This window comes from Diplotaxodon limnothrissa, linkage group LG8, assembly GCF_057381915.1.
Source record: "Diplotaxodon limnothrissa isolate DT_005_m linkage group LG8, D_limnothrissa_male_GT1.1, whole genome shotgun sequence".
Lineage (NCBI taxonomy): Eukaryota > Metazoa > Chordata > Actinopteri > Cichliformes > Cichlidae > Diplotaxodon > Diplotaxodon limnothrissa.
This window is the reverse complement of record NC_140603.1, coordinates 21,044,473-21,068,703: the sequence shown is the minus strand read 5'-3', so window position 1 is coordinate 21,068,703 and position 24,231 is coordinate 21,044,473. Positions and strand designations below refer to the sequence as shown.

General features: G+C 37.9%; 1 protein-coding gene across 1 annotated transcript in view; it reads left to right on the top strand.

Moving 5' to 3' along the window:
* The first annotated feature begins 454 nt into the window (after window positions 1-454).
* The window catches only part of adamts14 (ADAM metallopeptidase with thrombospondin type 1 motif, 14), a 54,948-nt gene continuing 31,171 nt past the window's right edge, over window positions 455-24,231 (top strand). Inside the window, exons 1-4 of the mRNA XM_085361475.1 lie at window positions 455-1,021; window positions 1,433-1,854; window positions 15,804-15,960; window positions 19,856-20,052. Coding sequence (XP_085217601.1) covers window positions 943-1,021; window positions 1,433-1,854; window positions 15,804-15,960; window positions 19,856-20,052 — 855 coding nt within the window. The 5' untranslated portion in view covers window positions 455-942. The remainder of the gene's footprint in view (window positions 1,022-1,432; window positions 1,855-15,803; window positions 15,961-19,855; window positions 20,053-24,231) is intronic.

The following is a 24,231-nucleotide window of genomic DNA, read 5'->3' as shown; positions in this document are numbered from 1 at the left end:
ATGTTAGTAAAAAGGATACATAAGGTAATTAACGTTATTTGCCTTGGCAAAAACTGAAGCTTCAGAACTTTGGTTGCATTTTATAGCTTTTGCTTGAAATAAACAAGAAACGACTGTAGCCGCGTTGAATTTCTTTTATCTCCGTTTTTTAGATTTAAATTCATTTTTCATGCCACGTTTCGACAGTTAAAGCGCCCCTTTCCATTCATGGACGTTATCCTATGCGTTTTTTTTTTTTGCGGACTCGTGTGTAAACACTTAGCAGTTATGACAAAGCTTCTGGTTGAGTTTGTCTTCAGAATGAGAACTTTTAGAAGTTTAAAAGTCGCGAGGCTAAATATGCGGTCGTCTAGGGCAGAGATGGCGCTCCCACTATTGGCTGGTTGTGGCTTCAAGTCGAGCAGTTGAGACTTACGCAGCCGAGCCATTGGTGCGTAATGGTGCACGACTGGACGGCAGATGTTTCACCACCGGGACAGTCTGTCTCTGCACACATTATCTGAACCCTTCTGAGTTTTTTTCTTCTTAGCGTAGGCGTGTGTTAACTTGGTCTCCTTGCGATTTAAAAGTTACCTAAGAAGAAAGAGAGAAAGAGGAAGGGGGAAAAAAGTGGACAACCTCTTCAAACCGTCCCGGTTTTTACCGGGGAGTTGTCGTCATCAATACCACAGATGTCCCCCCCTTTGCTCCCTGAATGGATAGGGCAGTCTTGGTCTATGCAGCTCATTGCAGGCCAAAAGATTGGAAACAACTTGTGAGTATCCGTCAGTTTGGCGTCTAGAGGGAAACGCTCAGAAATGCCCGGCTGCTTCGCTGGAGCTCAACTCTGAGGACTTTTCTCCTGCATTTGTGCTTTTCCAGGAGGGAGAACTCTGCTCTCAGTTTGCAGCAAGAAGGAAAACTTAGCGCTGAAGTGGCAGCTCTCACATTATAGTCCTCGCTATGGATTGTATGTATTTATTGATGTGCTTTTCACTCAGTCAAGTATTTTTGGAGTGTATTTTCGCAGCAAAAGCGCATGGTGAGTTATCCATTCCGTTTCCCTTTATTTTTTACACATGTTTTTACGGTGCAGAGAGATGCACTGTAAAGTTTATAAAGTGGGGGGGAATAATGATAAGAATGAAGCCCTGCATCTATTGATGGGTCATACATTAAACCTGACAGCCTTGCTGTTCAATCAATGTAGGGTGTTGCTGTATTTCCACTGTGACTATCCACTGTCAGCTATATATAGTTGTTTCATAAAGACAGTATTAATGCTAAGATAATTCATTATGTCATAATAAATATTATTTGTCTATATTTTCTCTTTTTTACTCAATCGTGCATGTGTAGTTTCTGTTTAAACTGCTTAGTTGTCATTTCCTTTGGAACTTGCTTTGCATAGGTCACTACTGTCATTCTCACTTGACACTGTCTGTCTCATCAGAAAAAATCTCTGGAAAGTTAAGTGAATATGGTCTTATCGTGCCATTCAGCACAGACTCCCATGGCCGGTACATTTCTCATGTGGTCTCAGCTGGAATTGGAAGTAAAGGTGCTGCTGCTCCTGTTGTTGATGCTGTCTCAGGCTTTGGCAGCAGAAGAAGGGTGGCCCGCAGTGCCTCTGAGATGCCCTCAGTCACCTCAGCGTCAGCTCAGCACTTATTTTTCAATGTTACTGTGTTTGGGAAAGAACTGCACCTCCGCTTGAGGGCCAACAGGAGGCTGGTAGCCCCAGGGGCTTTTGTGGAATGGCAAGAGGACTTTAAGGAAAAGGCCAAGGAACGAATCCAAGGAGACTGTGTTTTCAGTGGAGATGTGACTGACATGCCAGATGCTTCTGTGGCTATCAGCAATTGTGATGGACTGGTAAGTACCACTACTGCAGGCGTGAAACAGTAGTATGATGCTTTCACTTCTTTGACACTGTGTCAGCCAGAATATGCTTTGACATGTATTTTTTCATATCCAGAAAGTCTCCCGGGGCACTTGTTCCACATAACATCATCACATTAGATAAAAATGGTTACATCATCTGAAATCCTTTGATGATGTTAAAAGGCTGCTGTCATCTTGTCAGCATGGATACTTAATAACATGTTTGCATTGTATTAAAGAAATGTCAGCGTTATTTACAAAATGTCTCTCACAACATCTTTACAATGCTGCCCATCTGTATATATTTTCCAAAACATCCCACCCACTAGGCTCTGTGTGGGCTAGTTTGAATGCTGTTTTTTGTTGTTGTTATTAGACTCATTTTCCCGGCTAGATCAGACCAATTTGGAAAATTACAGAACAAACATCTCAAAAATTGATAAAGGATGAGCCTGATTGCATTTCTTTCTGCTGATGACCATCTGAGTGTTGATAACATAGACGTAACTTCATGTAGCAGGCTTTAGCCTAGCCTTTGAAAATGTCAAAATCAGTGAGCTTCAGGGATGTCTTCTTATTTTTGAATGTTGTTTTTATGCAGGGTTGACATGACAACATAACCTCTCATAAGCATAACATCAAAGGTCTGATAACTGAACAGCTGAACCAACCACAGGACATTATAATGATGCCTTGGTCAAACTTTTCCATAGTGTAGTGGAAAAAGTGTGAGTGTTTTAAACCTTTGGTAAGTTGGTAAAGTTGTTAGGCAGTTCTTAAGACTCGTATTGTATTTTTTATTTAGTGGTAGTGTAGTTTTAACATAATGTAATTACATTTTCTGTAAAATGGTTGAAAAAAAAGTTATAGTTAGTTGTTACACAGCACAGTTGGACTTTATGAGAGTAAGTGTACAGGAAGCTAGTTCAGAGGAAGCTGTAAAGACAAATTTGAATCAAGAGAGAACTAAAGAACAAGGGGTCTGTTTACTTCCTATTAAAGCCACTAATCCATCTAGCTATCCATTTTGTTAATATCCAGTACAGGTTCATGGGGTACTAGAGCTTCTCCCAGCTGTCACTGGTACACCCTATTAACAGTCACTGTAGCACAAATGACTGTAATTAACTTGAAGAGTTGAGGTGATGCTCCATAGGTAGCAGTGAATGGATCTGTACAGCATACAACATTATTTACTCCTATTTACTCCTATTCTTGTTTTTGCACATGTAGCGGTGCCGTTGTTTTTATAGGTTAGGGTTCTTGCTCATAAAATGTTAGCATTCTACTAATGGTTTACCGCTTATTTACTGTGTAAAACAATGTAAAAATTGATTGATCTCCTTCCAGGATTGAACTGGGGATCTTTTCCCCATTGGTCTTATTGTGCCATTTGATCTGTAAATGACTACGCTGTAGAATCCAGATTAAAAATCGCCAGATTTTATTTTTCAACCAAGTAAAAGTGCATTTTCCCTTCAATATTCCAACATATACTGTATATTTTGTTAAATATACTTTAATCTAACTTTAATATTTGTGACTTAACATGCTTTTACTCATGCAGTATACTTTTATAGGGCATAGGACATGTGGGAAATCTCTTGTTTTATTTAATGCTTTGACTTAATTATAAACCAGCCACATGTGACAGTTTGAGATAATAAAGCTAATTTTTAACTTAGCAATTAAGTCTCCTGTGTTCCAATGACTCCTTTTAATATGTAGGCGTAGGAGCCAGGTGAGATGGTATAGGCCATCCAATTAGAACGAAAAAATTCAGCTTATATACTTGAAAGAATTACACTTACTAAAAACAGTCATAAATATTCAGAATGTCTCCTTCATCTCAGTCTTGTGCACACCTATTTCAGTGAAGTGTTGCCCAATATTACATATCTCCAAAGTGTATTAATGCCTCTTAGAGCTCGCGAGAACTACATTTAGGCGGTAATTCTCAGTGGGCATCCATGCTTTACATTGCTGTAGTTGTTTAGTTCATTAACAGTATGAAATTGTGGCTTAGCGTAGCTTTTGTGAGTGAGAGTTAATTAGCTGCAACTTATACAGGTGACAATTAATGGTGGCTTAATATTTGAAACATGCAGTTTGAATATTTTTGTACTTTGCTAATAAAAAAATTAGGGAGTATAAATTAAAAGTGTTTAAGTAAGGCTTGGTTGAGCTTTTTTGACCCCTTTGCCAGATCCTAAAAGTCAGGTCCTAAAAGGAAACAGCTACTGGACCCCATCACCAAAAAAGTTGAACAATGAAACTGGTATAAAACATTCTTAGGTTTGGCTTAGTTCATAATGAAAGAGCACATTCTCAAGAGGCCTGTCTTTCTCCGCAGCATTGTACTCCACCATTACCAATACTATGTGACTCATTTTGCACTAACACAGTCTCTTGGTATCACCAATATAAAGCTGTGTTATACTGACAGAGCAGAGCGATGGGAGGTGAGACGCTAATGGATGTTTGCAGTTGGGAAAATTAGAGTGAATTTCCAAACAAGCATGTGACATTTGAAATGGCAGGCTGACCACATTGAGGCTACCTCTGACAAAAACAGCATGCGTGGAAGTAGAGTGAAGATAAAGTCACCTGGAAGCTTTTGAAATCCTTCACAGGAGACAGATGCATGTAATGTTTAATTTAGGATTCCTTTTGTAAATGACTACATATTGTGAAACACTGATTAAATAGTTCATCCAACCTTGAGTTGAAAGATCATTGAGGGGCAGTTCTCCTTTCAGTGATCATCTGTTAATTACAATAGCAAAGACGAAAAAAAGAGATGCATCAATTGAAAAAAACAAACAAACCCTTTATATACTGATTCAAGTCTGCAGGTGACAGCAATTAACCCTGTTTTGACTCTAAGCCATATTTCAACTCTGCTTCCAGACTTGTTTGTCAAAACAGCTGAGCTTTTTGTCTCGCACAATTCGAAGAAACAATAGAGGGGTCCTAATGTATTTAACTGGTTGCCATCACTACGCCATCACGTATTTATTATTATTAACACAGGAAAATGTGCTGAAACTAAGAAAAAAGTAGATAGAAACACTTCTCTCTTCTTTTTGAATGTAATGATAGTGAGCGGTATACAGACAATGAAATGCAGTGTTCACATAGAAATCACAAGTTATTTCTGAAAGCCAACTGTGTACCCTTCAGTGGCAACAAGTGACACACTGGCCCTATGCAGAACACTGTCCTATTCACCTAGAAACATGGTAGAAATGTCTGATTTGTTATAAAGCACAGTTTAAGAGAGACCAATCCTGGTGGTTCTTTCTAGTTTAAACCATGTTTTCTTAGCTATTTTCTGATTTTGTGTTCTGAAAGCTTCTGTTGTGCTTTTTCAGTTACATTTTGTTCTACTAGCTTTCTTAAACTAACTCCATTCTGGTAGAAACTTTTTTGTTGTTTTCTGTTTTCCAAGCTCCTCTTTGTACCCTGGGTTTAAAACTAGTAGACACAAGCATATGGTTTATGTGGTTCATTTTGAAGCCTCCAGTTTGGCATTTGGGCTGTGTTCATCTTTGCTTTTGTAAGCCAGAAGTGATTAAATTCACTAACTTGTCACCTAAGGCTAGTCAACTGACTTGGTCCACAAGGTTAATGTGATACTATTGCTGTGTCTTAAATCTTACATTTAAAACTGCACTGGACGCTCCTTGGATGGTCTATTTATAATGACAAAACAAGTTAAGTGTGGAATGCACTGCATTTGTGAGCTTTAAAAGTCCCCATCTTGGTTACAGTATGTAGTAGAAAGAGAGGAACTACCAACCAGTTTTTAGCTAAAGTTGTTCTGCAGGCATTAGACCTGCTATATTTTGTTATACGGATATTAGGCCTCAGTCACAAAGGCCTAGAGACCTGGCAACCGAGTGAAATCAAGGTGAAAATGTGTATTTCCTGAGTGCTTCCTGGTGGTTGCTGGCAGTTGCTGTGAAATCAATCACTAAAACTGCATTCACATAGGCCTATGGATGCAAGAGCCCCCTGGTAACCACTGGTTACTAGATAAATCTGTGTATTTTGCAACAGGTTGGGGAATAGTTGATGGAGGTTGCTGGCAGTCACTAGGGTGAAACTAGTCGCAAAGAGATATGCTGTGCACCACCCAAAAATCTTATTTTCATTACTTTGCTCATTACTTTGTTGTTGTTTTATTAGAGGTAGTTTTATTAGAAGATGCCAACTTGTCTGCAGACTCATGCAAGCTCCTTGCCAGGCAAGAGTGAAACTCTTAAAAATGAAATTTGAAAAGACCCTTTGCATTCAGAGTAAAAGTTGAATCTTTTGAAATGTGTTGAAAATGTGTTGATATTCTCCATTTCTGGTTTGTGTCACACTTTTTGCATTTTACTTGAATTGTCAAAGGCGATCTATTATTTCTCTACAGGTCAGAGAGTAAATGGAGAGTCTTTTCAAATAAGTTGACAACCTCCATGCAAACTACAGGTAGCTATTTATGATTTATAACCATTTTGTTTTGGTTTTGTTTTTTTTTACAAATTTTTCCAAAGGTAGAAACTATATTAGAAACACCCTTCAAACATTTTACAAGTGTTGATGATGGACAGTTTGTCCACCAGAGGGCACTATACAACTTGGCTAAAAGTGTTTAGAACACCACAATAAGCTCATCTGAGCCAAGTAAGGTAGGAGGTAAATAAGTAACTTATGACAATATCTCGTAATATCTCATTTAGGTTTAGTGAAAAAAAACTACACATAACAAATGTTGGGGAAATCTATTTAAGTTTTTTTTTTTATGTCTGACAGAAAAAAATTGACTAATAGATTGGATATTTAAATCACCAAATATCAGTGTAAGTCTTAAAAATCTGCTAGCAATTGAAGCAATCACGAGGAGTCAGCAACCTCCTGTAACCGCTCACCAACTGGTCAGGAAATACACATTATTCCCTAGCAACTGGAGGTTGCCACAAAATAATAAAAGCAGATAAGAAAATTTTGTTAAAGGAGTGTCCTTCACAACATAAACCATTGGGAAAGCAGTATGATATATGAGGCTCAGAATAAAAGATAACATCAAATTAACATCATTTTGTATATATTTTTAGGTAAGATTTGAGTATGCTCTTGCTCTGAAGCAAATGTCTGATTCATTGTTTCAAAGGCAAATTGTTATGAGGCAGAAATTTACATTTTGACAGACTGATGTGATCAAATCACGCAGTAAATAAAAATCCTAACACTGAAATCTGCATGTGATTTAAAGGTTTTTTTTTTTGTCACTTTGTGTCAGGAAAAAAAACAAAAACAAAACAAAAACATGCTGCTGCTAATCTCTGAGATTAGATCTCCACGAACAATATAGCACTTTATCGTCGGTCACGGTGGCAGAAGTCTTAAACTCAGCCAGGAAACCAAAACTATCTGCATCACTAAAGACCACTAAGTACATGTGGGAAACTATGCTTTGTTTGTCGTTTAGGTGAACTTATCCTTTAAAAAGGCTGCTGTCAGACTGTTACCAATATAGTACATGTGTTTCCTTGCATCAGAGCCAACATAAACATGGACTTGTTCGTGCATGCAGGGATTTTCAAGATGCATTTTTGAAGTTGCACAAACAGCTTGGAGGCAAATTATTTAGTCTGATGTGTCTGCTTTACGTAGAATGAAGATCAAGTATGATGAAAGGACCCAGTCTGAAAAGGATAAGAATGCGAGTCATATGCTTAGATTGTTAAATGCGGGCCAAATCTTTAAGATGCACTCTAAGTCTTAATGTACCACCAGCACTCAATCTTCAAAAGCTTTTTGATGGACTTCAATAGAGACCAAAAATTTTGTAATTTCACTTTGTATTTTACCCGTAGTTGACTACAGCCCAATTGCAGTGACTCACACACACTGTGCTAAATAATTATCTGGATGGAGATTGCAGTAATGCGGGTGTAGCCTGAATTATGGGAAGTGGATAGCACAGTTTTAGAGTGTGTGTTTTTTAATTTTCATGACAACAAAGTGCTAAAAGGTGAGGAACTCATCAGTAGTCATCATAGTTCTTGTCTTACAATTTTTCAGCAGTTTCATTCTCTTTACTGCAGCTGCATTTCAGTGATAAACCTCTTTAGTTTTTCCTCTGCAGTGAGGCTGCTCCAAGAAAGATGACTCCTACAAACATATTCAACTATCTGGTCTCCTACCCTGTGTTAAAATGTGCAAGATTTATGGCATTTGAATCTCATTACAATATGCAGAGTAAAGCTGCTTGTTAATCTTGAATATATTTGGTCCGCAGATTTTTAGCTGAACTTGCAAAGATAGAAAGTTCAACATAACTTCATAAGTATTTGACAAAAACAGATCCACACTTTCAGTTTCATTTGAAGGTGTTTTGCATCTAGTGACTGCCAGAATCTGTGATGTCATCCTCTGAATCTGGCTCCTGCTAGACGGCAACAGCTGTGCGCTCCAGAAGAGCATGAGCTATTGTTGCGAAGCGATGAGTGATGGCTATGATGATACTGTGTCCTGCTCATGTGTTGGGAATTAGCGAAGATGATGGGCTGATTGTATTACATGTGTGATAGTGACACGAGTGCCAGATAACCGCGGGAGGAAAAGCGCTATTTCTGTGTCCATCAGTTAAAAAGAGGGTGAGCCACCCGGCAACAGTCAGTGAGTTGGGAGTTGGCTTACTTGTGTGTGTGTGTATGTTTGTGTGGTGGGTTGGGGATGGTAGGTGTGGTGGTGGTGGGGTTCGGGTGTTTTCCATCCACTGAGAATGGAAAAATGCTTGCATAAATTGTTCTATTCATGAATCTTTGCAGGGACTCTGTTCTGAGCTTTTCCCACTCCAGTATTCCAGGATTCTCTGGCGTTCCAGTACTTTGCTGGCACTGAGGTAAAGTCACTAAATTAAGAGCTCCATCAGTGGAAGCCCAACATCTCAGCCAATAACGTGATTTATTTCCACTCACTCTAATCCTTATTTGTAGCAGCTGTGTTATGTCTGCATAAACAGGTGCTCATTCAAACACACACTGGGATCCAGGACACACACAGTTACGTTTACCGCTGCTGCTACTTCTTTGTGTACCAATTTTACCTTGATGCTTATTTCTACAACTGTTCCTTCTACAAAGTTTATTCTTCTAATTCTTGAAGAAGCTGTTATTGCTACTTACCTCTCCTTCTACTCCCATTAAGAATATTTAAAATACTAATAAAAGAAGTATATTAATAGATTATGTAAATTTTTAAGGAGATTCAAATGAGTTTGCTTCTAAAATCAGCCTGTTTTTCCTTAAGTGATCTATTCCTACATTATTGTGCATGCATGTAAATATAGAGCATGTAGACTTATGGCGATTATACCCCTAATTTTCTTCATAGTTATCTTCTTGATCACATGGTATGCGTGCCCTTTCTGGCTCAGCACAGTGAAATGTGAAATTTGATAAAAAGGAATCATGTAGTAATCCCCAGCTCCCACAACCTGTCTTATACGATTATTTCAAACCCTCGACTCTGCTGAGTCCAGCATTGCTGAGCCACGATTTAGTTGCTGGCTTACTGATCATCCCGGTTTTGCCACAAAAGCTTTTATCCAGCGTCACTGACATGGCTGTTGCTGCCAGTATATTATGAATATTGAGTCAGAAGTCCCATCTCTTCTATCCATCAACAACGCTGAGGTTATGCATCTCGCTTTGGCCTGTTCATGAAATGAACCGCCTGACCTCACGATAAAAAGAGGACTTAACTTGCCCTCAGAGACTGGGGGCAAGGATTGTAAAACCAAAATTATATAAACATTCTCTAATTACAGGTTAAGCTACAGGAATGATAGCTGGATTTTGATTTCCTTACACATTGCAGCACAAGCATCGGCAGCCCTTGGCACTTGCTCCATTTTTAGATTGCGTTTTCCTTTCATGGACATGCCTCCATCAGATTATCTAAGTAGATAAGATTGCTGTGAATGATCCCAGAAGCATGTTGTGACACTGCCTTTGTGTGCAGCATGCATGTCTCTATTCATATGTAATGCACTAACTGAAAAACAGCCCGGGCTGTAATTTCTCTAAGTGAGGCCCAATTTTCTCTGAGGATTGTAGGGGACACGTCTCACTCGCTGGACCGGGATCCTGTTTTTGCTTATCTCTCTTTCAGTGGTTGGAACCAAAGTTCAATAAGGCGGAAGATAATTAGCATTAAATATATTAGATTATTTATTAATACACAGCCGTAACTCATTAAGACAGAAACATATATGAGTTGTGTGACCAAAGTATCTTTTCCAGTGCTATGCATTTAGTTATTAGTGTAGTCAACTAGATTTTCAATGAGAGTTTCTCTGCAACTCTGCAGCAAAAAGTCATTTTTCACTTTGACTGCTTGTTGTTGAAGACAGACTGAAATTATTGCAGTATCTGCTGATACTGTTGATAGCTGTAGAAATGTCCCACGGATGACTTTTTGATAAGAAAAAAAGTTTATTTTTATTTTGAAAGCACGATTGTTATGCTTATTTTTAGCTTCAAAAATTGGTTCCTGGACTCTACTGATATAGATTGACCATCACTCAGTAAAACACATGTGTCTTTATATCAGAGATGCATGTGAAAACCACGAATACCAAACAGGCACACAGGCAATGCAGGCAAAGTTGTCATGTTAAAATCAAGTTTTTGGGAGTTTGCTTGTGGTTGTTAATAATATTGAACTTTTTTACTTCACTGTGTGCACTCACAGTTTTTAAACCAATCAAATTAGCCGTAGAATCACACATTTGCTGTTAAACAAGACCATCTTCCAGGAGTGGAGTTTTTTCACCTGTACTAACTGAGCAGGTGACTCACCAAAAACAGTTACTAAGAAATTACATACAGTAAATATCCATCTTCAAATTTGCTCTAACCAATGTGTGGAATTTAGAGCACTGGTGAGCTTAAGGGTCAGCAATATTTACCTGTTTCGTGTGGTCTCTGTGACACAGCTGAATGTCTCAAGTTCAGAGTGTTTTTCATTACTTAGGCAGGCATAGCAAGCCAAACCGCACACTGAGGTCAATGCACACTTATTCATGTGGAACAGGCTTTTAAACCACTGTATCACTTGACATAGAAAAGCTGTGTTTGTGTTTTGTTTATTAGTGTCGCTGCTAAGTATACTTCTTCATTCAAGTCACGAGAAAATAACTTTTTAGAAAAGTTCAGAAATAAATGAAAAAGGAAGTATTATATTAGCGGCACAGTTGATAAACTGCTCTTTAAATGACAACTGTAGCTCATAGATGTTGTAACAAAACTTGTGTCATTGCCTAGATCCGCCTTGACCATAGATTTTACAAATGTTTATGTCTGGTGTGTCTCTGTAGGCAGGTCCAGATGCTGCTTCTCTCTCTCCGAACAGACCTGACTTCACTTTTTACCCGCTGCTGAAATAAGAGACCACAGAGGAAGTACTGGAGCATGTCTTACTTGGCATTTCCTGGTCAGGGGCTGCAGAGATTCTTTCACTCCTCTTTGGCTTAACTGTCACATGTCCACCCTTAGAGTCATGGCTTTTGTATCATCTGTCTTAAGTGACTTTGTTTCTTCCTGTTTTTTTGTAGGCACACTGCTCTATTTACAGCTCTGTATTTAGATTTCTTTTTACAGCTGTAAATACACACATTCTTGCCAAAGTCTTGTTGGTGTGCCTTCTTCAGAAGGATAATGATAGGCTGGGTAGCTTTATTCTCTTCGTTAAGGGCAGAATTATGAAAAATACAGCGTGCTCACACACACACACACACACACACACACACACACACACACACACACACACACTCACACACACAGAGGGAGTACAGGCTTAATAAAAACAAGACATCAGACAGAAGCAAAGTGTCAACTTCATATTTGCTTTTCTTTGCTACCAAAAGACACAGCCGTGACCGTGGTTCAGGGGTTTGGGAAGCACATCTGTAACCGGAAGGTCGCCGGTTCGATCCCCGGGCTCTCTGTCCTGGTCGTTGTCTCCTTGGGTAAGACTGCTTACTGGTGTTGGCCAGAGGGGCCGATGTAGCGATATGGCAGCCTCGCTTCTGTCAGTCTGCCCCAGGCCAGATGAATCTGGTTCAGAATGGGGGGGTATATATACAAATAAATGGGTAGGAGAGAAAATGGAGCTAAACTCACCTTTTAAAGGAAAAGTATTACAGCAATTCTACAAAGGAGGCGTTCCAGTTGCTTTTATTCAGTACCGTGTCCCATTAGTGTGTGACTCAGTCAAATAAACTGTCTCAGTTAAAAGCAAAGCCTGTGAAGTGTGCTGTAAAACAAGCAAATATCTCTTAGGTCCTGAGCACCAAAATGATTGCACACTCAGTATAGACCCTGAATTAATTTTGCATAGGATCTTGGGTGACGTGATCCATGCACATCTGTAAGTAACAAGATGTGAATGCATGCAGAATGCGAATGTTTGGTGATTGCTTATACCTATAGTATGGTCTCGATTACCTACTGCACTGATGAACTTCTCCTCTGTTTTGATGTTGAATAACAGCATCTGAGAACTGTCACTTTTCTGCTATTCATTTTACAGCGATGTGAAAAAAGATTTTACAAGACTTTATGCAGCCCTGTGAAAACTTAAGTACAATGTTAGGCAGGTAAGTAGCAACCAAGAGCTGCTAATCAAATGCAATTCATTAACTGATGATCAGTAAGTGTGGCTGTCTCTTTAAAAGCCAAAGTTTTGGTAGTCTGCTAGTCTGGAGCATCAAGGGGTGTGTTTACACAGTGCCACAATCGTTCCAGGACTGGATGCTCTAAAAATTTCACCTCAAGGCCAGATTGTTCAATAGTCTGAGAAGTAACACATGAAATTAGTCTGAATAAGAAATTAGCAAACGAATAGGACATGCAGACATCGTCAGAGTTAGAAATAATAATTTCAATGGAAATGACGAATGTGTTCTTCAAACCTTGCCCAGCCTGGCTAATCTTTCACCCAATGCTTCCTCGATAATCTTCCACAAAATGGATTGGCTGGGTGGAATCTCCCTCTGTAATATATGGTCAAGCTGGTCGCACAATAACTTTACCACCTCCACAGCACACTTAGCTGCCTCCACCATGCTTGACTGATAGTGTTAAGTACTTCTTACATGTTACGTCATTCATTTGTTCTTCTCTTTGATACGAAGACGTTACGAAGAACTTGAACTCAATCGTCCGGAACACCTTCTTCCACTCTTCCACTGTCCAATGTCTGCGCTCTTTTGCTCATCTGAGATTTGGCTTTTTCTTGACATTTCTACCATGAAGTCCAGCATCCTGAAGTTGCAGCTGTCAGTTGACAACCTGTGAGGCATCTTGGTCTTAAATGACACACTCAGATTTTTGTCTTCTTACACAGTTGTGTATTAGGGCCAATTACTCTTTTGTTTTTGTCTTTGTTAGATCCAGTTTGTTCTGCTCTCTGAAGGGGGTAGTTAACAGCATGGTAAGAGAATTAAAGTGTCCTCGCAGTTTCTCACATTGAATAGCCTTCCTTTCTAAGCCCAACAATAGGCTGATAGGTTTATAAAAAAATGTTCTTTCTTTCTGGCCATTTTTAGCCTGTAAACAAGCAAACAACGGCTTATCCTTCCAACACTAATCTAACCGTAAAGAAAGCAATACTTCCTTTTTTTTGCTCCCTTATTACTTTAACAGTTTTCAGCTGTGCAACACAATTGCAAAATTGTTTTCTATTAATCAATGAGCCTTGTTAAATAATTAACTTGGATTAGGACCCATACCCCTCTCGTCCTAAGACAGCTGGGATAGGCTCCACCCCCCCTCTCGGAAAAGAACAGATGGATGGATGGATGGATCCATATCAGGAGATTGATATGGAAGTATCACAGTTGTTGATAATATACAAAAATGCAGATCACTCTTAAAAAAAATCACCTGATTAATTTTAATTATTTGTGAAATGGATCAAATTCTTTGTGAATTGCATTTTGTTTTTCTTTGGGAAAAAAAAAGAAATTTGCTAATGATATCAAAATATTTGACTGCCGGTGTACATCTCAGACTCAACAGGCCAAGCATGTTAAATTTCAAATTTCCTAACAATAGGAAAAGACAGAACAAGTACGGCTTGTTTGGAAGGGTTGCCAGGAGAAAGACTCCTCTGTTAAACAACATGGCAGCAATGATGCGTCTGAACACACCACGAGACTTCTAGAACCAAATAAAGGACAGATGAGTGGAGATATTTGGCCACAGTGCACAGCAAATACCTCATACTAGCTGTCAGGATGACAGTTGTTTTGCACATTGTATGGAATTGTGTGAAAACTCATTCTTTCCCCCACGACTGCATCTATACAAATCTACAAACACTACTTTCCACTGATTTTCAGGTCTTTTACTGTTTCGATTCATTCCAGGCAGGTGTGTTTAAACTGCGCTAAAAGCTCAGAATTTGCATTTGAGCTTTGAATGTTTAAAGTTTAATGTTCATTTAGCAACTAAAGAGACAAATGAAAGCCTAGGACAGTGCCACATATTGGTAGTCACAAATACATTAATTGCCACTATGTAATTTTTCAGAATTTTCCTTTGTACCTGAGTGTTTTTCGTTTCGGTTTGGTTTTAGAGTTTGCGCTGTCTAGTTTCATTCTGTTTATGTGTCGGTTGTTCTTGGCCAAAGCATAGTTTTTGCAGGTTTCATTAAAGGTTTCCATAGAAAAATCCTCTGTCCTCAACACTTGTCTTTTGGGAAGTGACAGTATACACTATTGAAGGTTTGCTACTGCTCATGAAATCATAAAATGAAATCAATCACAGAAACATTATTAAATAAAGGTTTAAAAACCTATCAGATGGTATTTTGTTATAATGAACCAACCAATATTCCCAAGAAATGCACCTTAACAAGGTAGCCAGTATGGAAACACAAACTATAGTTAAAAGACACCTTTGATTCTGTTTTCTTACTTTTATCATGACCGACAGAAGTGATGCATTCACTCTGCATATGTACTGAGTTGCAATAGGTATACAACAAAGAGAAACCTGAAGTAGAAACAAAAACCTGTCTTGAATTCCTTGTTGTCTACTTGCAAATTAAGCTCCTTTATTCCCTTCTCAGAGTCACATCCAGATACTATTATGCTAATAGAGAGAAATGCTATGTTTTTTGTTTGTTTTAAACATAATATTTCCAGTACAGCAACAGACCTACTCTAGTTATACAAATAAATATCAGGTTTGCTTACCCACTGAATCAAATATTTTTTTTCCCACTTTTCCACACAAAGAAATCCACTTTCGAAGAGACAAACACGACTGTTTTTCCAAACCTATAATTCAGTGCTGCTAAAATAAATGGTGAGTGTTGATTAAAGAGGATGATAAGTCAATATTTCCATGCTGGTGTGGACAAAGTTACTGCTCTACTATTCTTGTTGGTCTATACTTACCTTTGAATGTAAACAGCAAGGTCAGAGTTCCTCTCAGTGGGTAGCTGATGATTGGATATTGGTATTTTCTAATGCAAGCAGAACACACAAAAAAATCCAGGTTGAGACAGTTGAGTATATCACAAAGCAAACTGTAAACTTTACCACAGGCTTCGAATTCTGTGAGCATCCCAGACTGGCATCAACGCTTGTAAGAGTATCCAGCTGAAAGGATTTCTATAAACTCTTTGAAAAACTTAAAGCAGATGGAAATATAACACTGACATCACCACTCATCATTTAACACAGGGTGAAAGAAGACTGACATTCAATGAATCTTAAAGGGCCCCAAATTATGTCTACCTGCGTCATTCCGCTTATTGAGCACTTTACTAAATCTTCCAATTGATCAGGCACTCCATAATTACTGGCTCCAGTGGAAGAATTGTACTTTCAAGGAGGAGTGGTACATTCATTTTGAGCTCTCTTTTTCCAGGCAGGCCTGATCCGGACTGATAATGGGGAGTTTTTCATTGAACCCCTTGAGAAAGGCCAACAGGATGTGGAAGTGAAGGGGCGTGTCCATGTGGTCTACCGCAGATCAGCCATAAAGCAGGAGACAGGCCAGCGAAGGGAAGACCTCCACAATGAAGGTAGGCAAGGAGGGGGAGTGTGACGTAAGTGGAAACAAAAAAACCCCCAAACCTATATGTAGGTTTGAGTGCAACAACTGTGTGCTCCGGCCAAGTAAGGACATATGAGTAAGTGCAGAACTGAATACATCATTGTATACCAGGAGCAGCAAAATTGATGTCCTGAAGGTTGGCGCATTAGTCACAGAATGGACAGAATAACAGAGGATAATGAAAGTACCTACGTCATACATAATTATAATTATAAAGAGCAAAAAACCAACATATTTTGACCTATTTATTACATGAACTTTTAATCATTTTAGTTTCTATTCATTATTGTATCTATTGTATCTGTGTAGTAATATATTATGAAACTCACTGACTGTTATTTCCTGTTAGTGAACATTATTAACGTTATTGTCCACTGACTGAAACTAAATTTGATTTTCTTAGTGTGCTACAGTGTAGTAATGGTATGTAACTGCCCAATAAATTAAGTTTTTCTTTCAATTAGATTCACTCTGTGGTAATTTGGTGATAAATGGTGATAAATTGTGAAAATCACTAATTTGTTGCTGTCAACACAGTGAAATTCACATAAACTGCTTCACTTTATCTTGCGCCTCCATACAGACCTATCAGCAGAGGCAGTGCTCAATACACCAGCTGGTAAAACGAGGAAAGCTGGGGTTTGGTGGTATTATTGGGGACTGGGGAATTTAAGAAAGCTAGAGTGGGAAGTGACCTTTCCTTTGCAGCCAAATGATTCAATTTCATCATGAATTCCTTCTCTATTCCTTTCTTCCTGAAAAATAGCTTCAGCATCTGGTGGGAGACTCTTACTAACCTCACAAATTTTCTGTAGCTATAAGCCTCTATGGTTTACTTTTAATCTGTTGCTCTCTAGTGCATATGTTCTTTGTAACAACTGTCAAGTCACAAATTTACAGTCCCAATCCTCTCTTTTTTAAATGCCATTGTGAATTTCACTGTAGATGCATTCTCATATAAAGTAGCATATCTGTCATTGATGTTGATTTCCATACTATCACATACATAAAATAATCATATGATCAGAGTCAAAATTAACTTAAACCAAAATTAAAATATATGCTTTTTTATTTGATGTCTGTATTCATTCTGTAATCTGTATTTTAACACACACTGGAAAAAAAATTGTAATATAAAAGTATTTTACTGTGTATTTTACAGCTTTGTACTGTTTTTCTAGGATATCACTAAATTTACATAAATAGACTGTGGTTTTACATTTCAAATGTAAAATAACATAAAATCACTGTAAATGTAATAAAACATAATTTTCTTGTTTTTTAAATATATTTGTCTGTACATATGCATATTTAGATTGTTAAAATACATTCACAAATGTATCATAATTTCACAAATATTTGTCCGTTATTTGAAAGATTGAACTGTTAAATTCAAATGTAATACTATTGAAAAATATATAAAAAATGATTCTTATAAACTTTTTTTTTTAACATCAAATAATGTTATTTAGGGCGATCGTGGCTCAAGAGTTGGCAGTTCGTCTTGTAATCGGAAGGTTGCCGGTTCGAGCCCCGGCTCGGACAGTCTCGGTCATTGTGTCCTTGGGCAAGACACTTCACCTACCGCCTATCTACTGGTGATGGCCAGAGGGGCCAATGGCACGATATGGCAGCCTCGCTTCTGTCAGTCTGTCCCAGGGCAGCTGTGGCTACAACTGTAGCTGCCTCCACCAGTGTGTGAATGTGAGAGTGAATGAATAGTGGAAATGTAAAGCACTTTGAGGGCCCCGAAAAGCGCTATATAAATTCAATCCATTATTATTATTATTATTTAAACCAACTGTTAACTGTATAACTGTATATTTCTGTACATTTAAGTATTATTATTCATGTTGCCACATTCATTGACCTTGTTTAAAGGTAATTTCATTGTTTAATCACATTAAAATGTTCCTAATTTAATGTTTAAAAGCAGTTGAAAAAGGCAAAATCCCATGTAAAATTAGGGCAACAAACTGTATTGTCATTACTGAAAATAACCGGATTTTTTTGAGAACTTTATTTTCTGTTATTTTCCAGTATTATTTTGGCGCCCAAGCTGCCGGAATATTACTGTTTTTTTTAGGATCTTTTTTTACAGTGCATATAAAAAAAGGCAACAGAGGTTCTGGTCCAAATCCACTTCTTTTGCTCTATCTATCTATTTATATATATATATGCATTAAACCCACACACAGGCATAACACTGGAAAACAATGGGAGGATAAGTGGACACTGTGACAAAGGAAAGACAGCAGTATTTATACACACACACAGACACATGATCATGACATAAAAAGCTGTCTCTAAGCTCACACTAAAAGTACTTTTTTTTTTTTTTTTTTTTTTTTTACTTCTGACAGGGGGGCTCATTTTACCTCTCTCAGGTACAATTTTTAGAGAAATTCCATCATTACTCTGCCTCCTGATGTAGCTTCCTGTTCAAGGCTATCAATAGCTCTCATGGGGAAAAAGGCTCTATGAGATTCCTATTTTAGTTTCAAAATAGAGTCTTATTTCTGATCATTTCCTGCCTAGTAGCAGATTTAATTTCTTAGTGAAAACAATCAAAACACACTAGGTTTTACAACTAGCCAATAGGTGTATAAAGGTGTAACCAACTCCTAGCAGTAGTAAATTGAAGTGCAAAAAAATAAAAGGTCTGTTAAATGCTATCTTATTGCCGTCTACCTTTCAATTTAATTCAATTATTTTAATTCAAGTTAATCAGCTACATCTGGTGGAAATGAATTATCATGCTTGATGCATCTATTGTTAATTTATTTAATTCTTTATCTTAAATTTAGAATAAATTGTGTCTCCAAGAGATTTGCCTGGAGACAGCTGTTAAAATAGGCCTTGCAGAGCAGCATACTGATTGTTTGTCATATGCATTGTTCTTCTATGAATACCTTTCCTGCTATGTTAAATTATATGCAATGTCTGCATTTGCACCTGAAAGGCTTGAGACATCACCAGTTAAGGTGTGAAATTACAAAATGTGGACTCTTGCAAAATAATCAAATTGATATTTTGAAAGACCTTGCTATGATTTTACGTGGTCAAATTTTTCAACATAGTGTTTGTTTGATTTTCGGTGTAGCTATCATGCTTTAAAAGCCTGTATATGTTTGTGAAATCTGACAAAATGATAAGACATGATTAATGTTTACAAAAGATCTGCCGATGAAAATAATTCATGCATATAGAAATATCTGAAATATTTGTGCAGCTTTGGCATTTTTGGCAGCTTCAGCACCGGAACATTTCCTCTGAATATTATCTTTGTGTTCATTGCCTCTGTGGTGGTGAAATCCATGTTCACATTGTTTATGTTTACCAATTAGTATTACAGTTCTAACAATGTCAGCCACAGAAAGATATCATCCTGTACACACACACTCATTTTCGTATCTTAGTGAGGACATCTAATTTACATAATGCTTTCCCGCTTGTGTTATCCATCAAAAATGAATGCCTAATCCTAATCATAACCTAATTGTAACCCTGGCACTAAAACCACATTTTGAGTCTCAAAAATACCATATATACTGGTGGGGATGAGCGTTTTGTCAAGTGACTGTTGGTCCCCACAAGTTTAGTGCCAATCACAAAGATGTCTTAACATGCACACCCACACACACACACATACACACGCACCTATCTATCTATGAGATGCGAATGATCAACAGTTTAAACTACAGATGTGCTAGAAAAATGTAGAGTCCTTACCCCTGTCAATAATCCCAAAGGACTCCATCTGATCATCGCTTAGAGTCAAAGAAAAGCATTTGCTTTATGTCACTTTGACACCATCTGTTCATTGGCTTTCATTAACTGCTCATCCTTGTCATATTTTGCAGTGGCAGACATTGGGATTGCAGACCTCCCCAAAGCTCTGGATCTTGTTGAACATAAACTTTCTGAGTCTGAGCGCAAGAGGAGGCATGCGAAGAAAGATGACTACAACATCGAGGTGCTGCTGGCTGTTGATGACTCGGTGGTCCGTTTCCACGGCAAGGAGCATGTCCAGAATTATGTTCTCACACTCATGAACATAGTAAGTGTTATTATAAAGAATTTTAAGGCTGCAGCATTGACTAATATGCATAACATTTGGACTGAGAATTCCATAAAATTCTATTCAGATTCATATTTATGAATCAAAATACATATCAATAATTTGTGAAAAGTATAGTTTAATTTTACACTTTAAACTGAGACAAAAATTGTAATAAAATTTACAGTTACAGTTGTAAAACAAACACTGTACTGTACAGACCACTGTAGTAAGAAATTTGGCAGATTGTTATTTTAAATCTGTAGTCATTAATATTTCATAGCGTAGATGTTTGGGAACCATGTACATGCATGGAAAACGTATGGGAAGAGTAGCAGCAGGATCCCAAATACAGAGGACAAATAAATCAAGAATACTGACTAGTAAAGAGAATGATTAAATAAGACAGCATGAAAAGGTGGAACTGGGTTGGAGGTAGGTTCCAAACCAGCTTGCTGGGGCAGAAACACAGATGTTCTGAGCTGATATACCGAGATTGGGTTTAAGCTTGACTTCTTGGCCTGCGCTGGAACACAGAGTGTCTATGTGTTATGTCATTTGTAACTAATTTGTAAGGATACTGTTGTTGGCTAGGTCTAGTGCAGTCACTCAGACAATATAAACAACAAAATAACATTAAGAACCTTAAAATAAATTATAGTTTTGCCATTTTTGTTCAAAAATGATTCCAAAACAGATAAAAAAAAAAAGCCAAATAGCCATATAAAGAGGCATAGTTGTTAAAAGCATGACAATAGAAATATCAAATTTCTTGAGATTAAATTATGCTAAGTCTGCAATAATTTCCCCATGTCCTCTTTGATATCAGAACTTGCCACACTGTTCCCCATCACCCCCACTCTCTTGCTGTTCATGGATTACTAATAAGAAAAGAGGAGGGAGGGAGAAACTCTCAGCTCATTCATTATGGGTTCCACCAGCTCCTACCACCATAATCTACTTATTGGGCCCAAATCCCTCAAGTCAGATTTTCACAGGGTGCTGGTTTCACTCTGTAACAGTTACCATTTGGACCCTGCATGGTGGTCTGATTAGCTGTGCTAGACCAATTAGAAAGTTGACTGGGAGCTGTACAGGGCAGTCATGGAAACCAGCGCCAGACGTCCACTCATACTGCCAAACTCTGCTTACATGGAATGATGTGTTTATTTAATTAGGATATTATATTCACATTCTGTTCCCAAATGTCTTCTTCAGAAAGAAATGCTTGACTTTTAATGACCTTAGGTGATTATACTGTGAAGTGGCTGCAAATGCACTCTGTAATTCCCTCTGTAATTATCAGTCCTTGGTGTCTAGTACTCTCTGATTAGCACTTAAGGGTATTTCACATCACAGACAGGAGTAGTGAAATTGAGGAAGTCCTTAAAGCTAAAATTGACTGAACCTCAAACTGAAATCAAGTCAAGGTCTTAAATGTAGTATCCATATACTCCATCTCCCACTGAGTAAAATTTGATGAGAGAAATGTGCAAGAAAACAGCAGTTTAAACAAACGAAGGTCAAAACTCTTTGGTTCCAATGGTAAGCCACAAGCTTGCTGTGTCTGAAAGAGCTCACTAAAATCCCTCTGAATCCCTGGTCCATGGCTGCAGAATGTGTAGTACCACCTGGAGAAACTCTCCCTAAGGGATTGATTACTGGACATCCTGTCTGCACAAAGCCAAGTTTGACTGCTGAGGTGCCTGCTACACAATGGCCGGGTTGTTTAACCATGAACCAGGTTTTGTCCATGTTGATGTGATGCTATACACAAGCCAGGGACACCTAGTGCATTTAACCAACAGCTGCTACTCTCATTTTTGGCCATAAGAGTCCTGTCAGTCCTCTTTGTGCTCCTCATGGCTTTGTAATTATCCCCGTGGCAGAAAAAAACCCTTTTGCATAGATATGAGTAAAACGATATATATAAATGAAAACCATCTTTGGTGTTTACAAATGTCATAACTTCATGCCAGTACTTTAATAAGTCCTCAGTTTGATCTACTATAAACACACATACAGTACAATATATAGGTCAGTACAGACCAGTCTCAGTTCTGTTGTAATGAATCCAAGAGAATTTGGGGTCATTCAGGGGTTCTTTACTGCATTTATTGACCTGCATGCACTTCTGTGAATAGAATATTTGCTTAAATTCTTGGGTGTAACCCTGTGTCCCTGAACAAATTTGGACTTGGAGGATATCCTTTCTGTGTTGACGGAGCTTTTGTTGTGCATGGTCATAATTTTTAACTGCTCAAAGCTTACTGACACATACTTGTTGGGTTTTTTTTTTTCTTAGCAAAGGAGTGGCACTCTGTTGTTCTGTTTGCAGTATCTGGAAAGTGGAAAGTTCTACTTGTAGTGTGGACATCAGTGCTCATGGTAATTAAGACACTCTAAAGCTGAATGTAGAAAGGAAACTTCTCCATAAAAAACACAAAAAAAAGCTGATGCTTTGGCAGTGAAAGCTTTTATCAGTTCTTTTTCATCTAATTGCTTCCTACGTTTCCTGTTCATCCTGTGTTGGGTAGCTGGTTCTTGTAGCTTTCTATGCTCATATACTGTTCTATTTTAGAGGGTTGCTGCTGTTGCATCAGTTAAATCGTTGGACTTCACCTCAGGGCTCTTGCAAGCTTCAGTGTCCAGTGAAACCAATCATTGATGACCTTTTGTAGATCAGTGCTGTATGACATTAGGAGGTAGGAACAGGGTAAGGCATTGTTAGTAAATATGGCAAATGGACTGCAAATTATATGACACTTTTCTAATTAAGAAAATAAAGAATTAACACAATTCTCATTCATTTGTTAGTTACCTTTAATTTGACAATATCTTTAAAATCTTGGGTTTCAATGTGTTTTAGCTACTACACTGATTGCACAATTTTAGGCATATTTAAAGAAAAGCATCCAGAAACAAACCCACTGAACTGATAAAATGTTACTGTATGGTGATGTGGGCAATGGAAAAAGCTGAAATTCATTTTTAGAGAGTAAAGGCCAAATGGAGAAGTAAAATTTGTCCTTATACTTCTGCCAAAGGCTCACATGTGCTTTTGAAGATAAATTAAATGAGTTGTGGTGGTCAATGTGATGCTACAAATATTTAACTTGGAATAAAAATACTTTCCCAGAAATCCAATTTCTTCCTGGAAATGTTAAGCTACAGCTTGTTGTTATCTTGGGTTAACAAAGAAAATAAATTAAATGCTTAAGGATATCTTACAGTATCTTCAATACATTGTGGATTGGATTACTCTGCATCTTAAAGTATGATGTACCACAGTGCATTACGCCTTTTTTTAGGTCCTTGTCCACCATGGAGCAAGACTCCACTCCACCAATCATTTATTAAAAGTATAAATTTGCAACAAGTTTCTTGAACTTGTTCATGTGAAGTTTGCATGTTTTTTGCATTTATCTGGGTACTTCCTCCAGAATCTCTCATAATGTTTCTAAATTGATTCTACATTGGATGTACACTGGATATAGGTCTGAATGTGAGTATTTGTCTGTATGTGTTAGCCCTATGATAGACTGGCAGCATGTCCCAATCTTTTGTTCCGTGTCAGCTGGAATCTGCTTGTTAAGTAATGACGTATCAACACTGCTTGCCAGTGCGAGCTCCAACTGATACAATGCATTACAACAAGTTAAGGCTGTGGCTTTTTAACGTGTTGTAATGCATTGTGTCTGGTGTTATTTAATACAAATAACCCTCTAAAATAATCAGTGGTCATTGCTGGCCTTGTTGGCTTTTTATTTGCACTATTTTTAAGCTCTTTAAAGCTTTTTAAAACCTTATGTAACTACAAGTCATGGCCTCACGGTTTGCCAGACACCAAATATCTCAGTGCTTCAGAAAAGAATCACTGTGAACTAAGTAAGAGTCAGTGTGGCCATAGGGTCATGAATAGGATTGGTTAGCATAGGATCAGGTGATCTCTTGACTGAATTTTGGTCCTTTTTCAAAGACTGTTCTCTGCCACATGATTGCATTTCTCTGACCCTCAGAACTGTAAGTATTCTTATTTTAGGTATTCCTCAGTCAGCTTTAAATAGAAACTAACAAGCTAACTTCCTGCTAACATCTAACTCTCCTAAACTTCATAAATCCGCTTTTTTCACAGATGCCTGAATGTCAGACTTTATTGTAACCCCTGGAAGAGAGGCC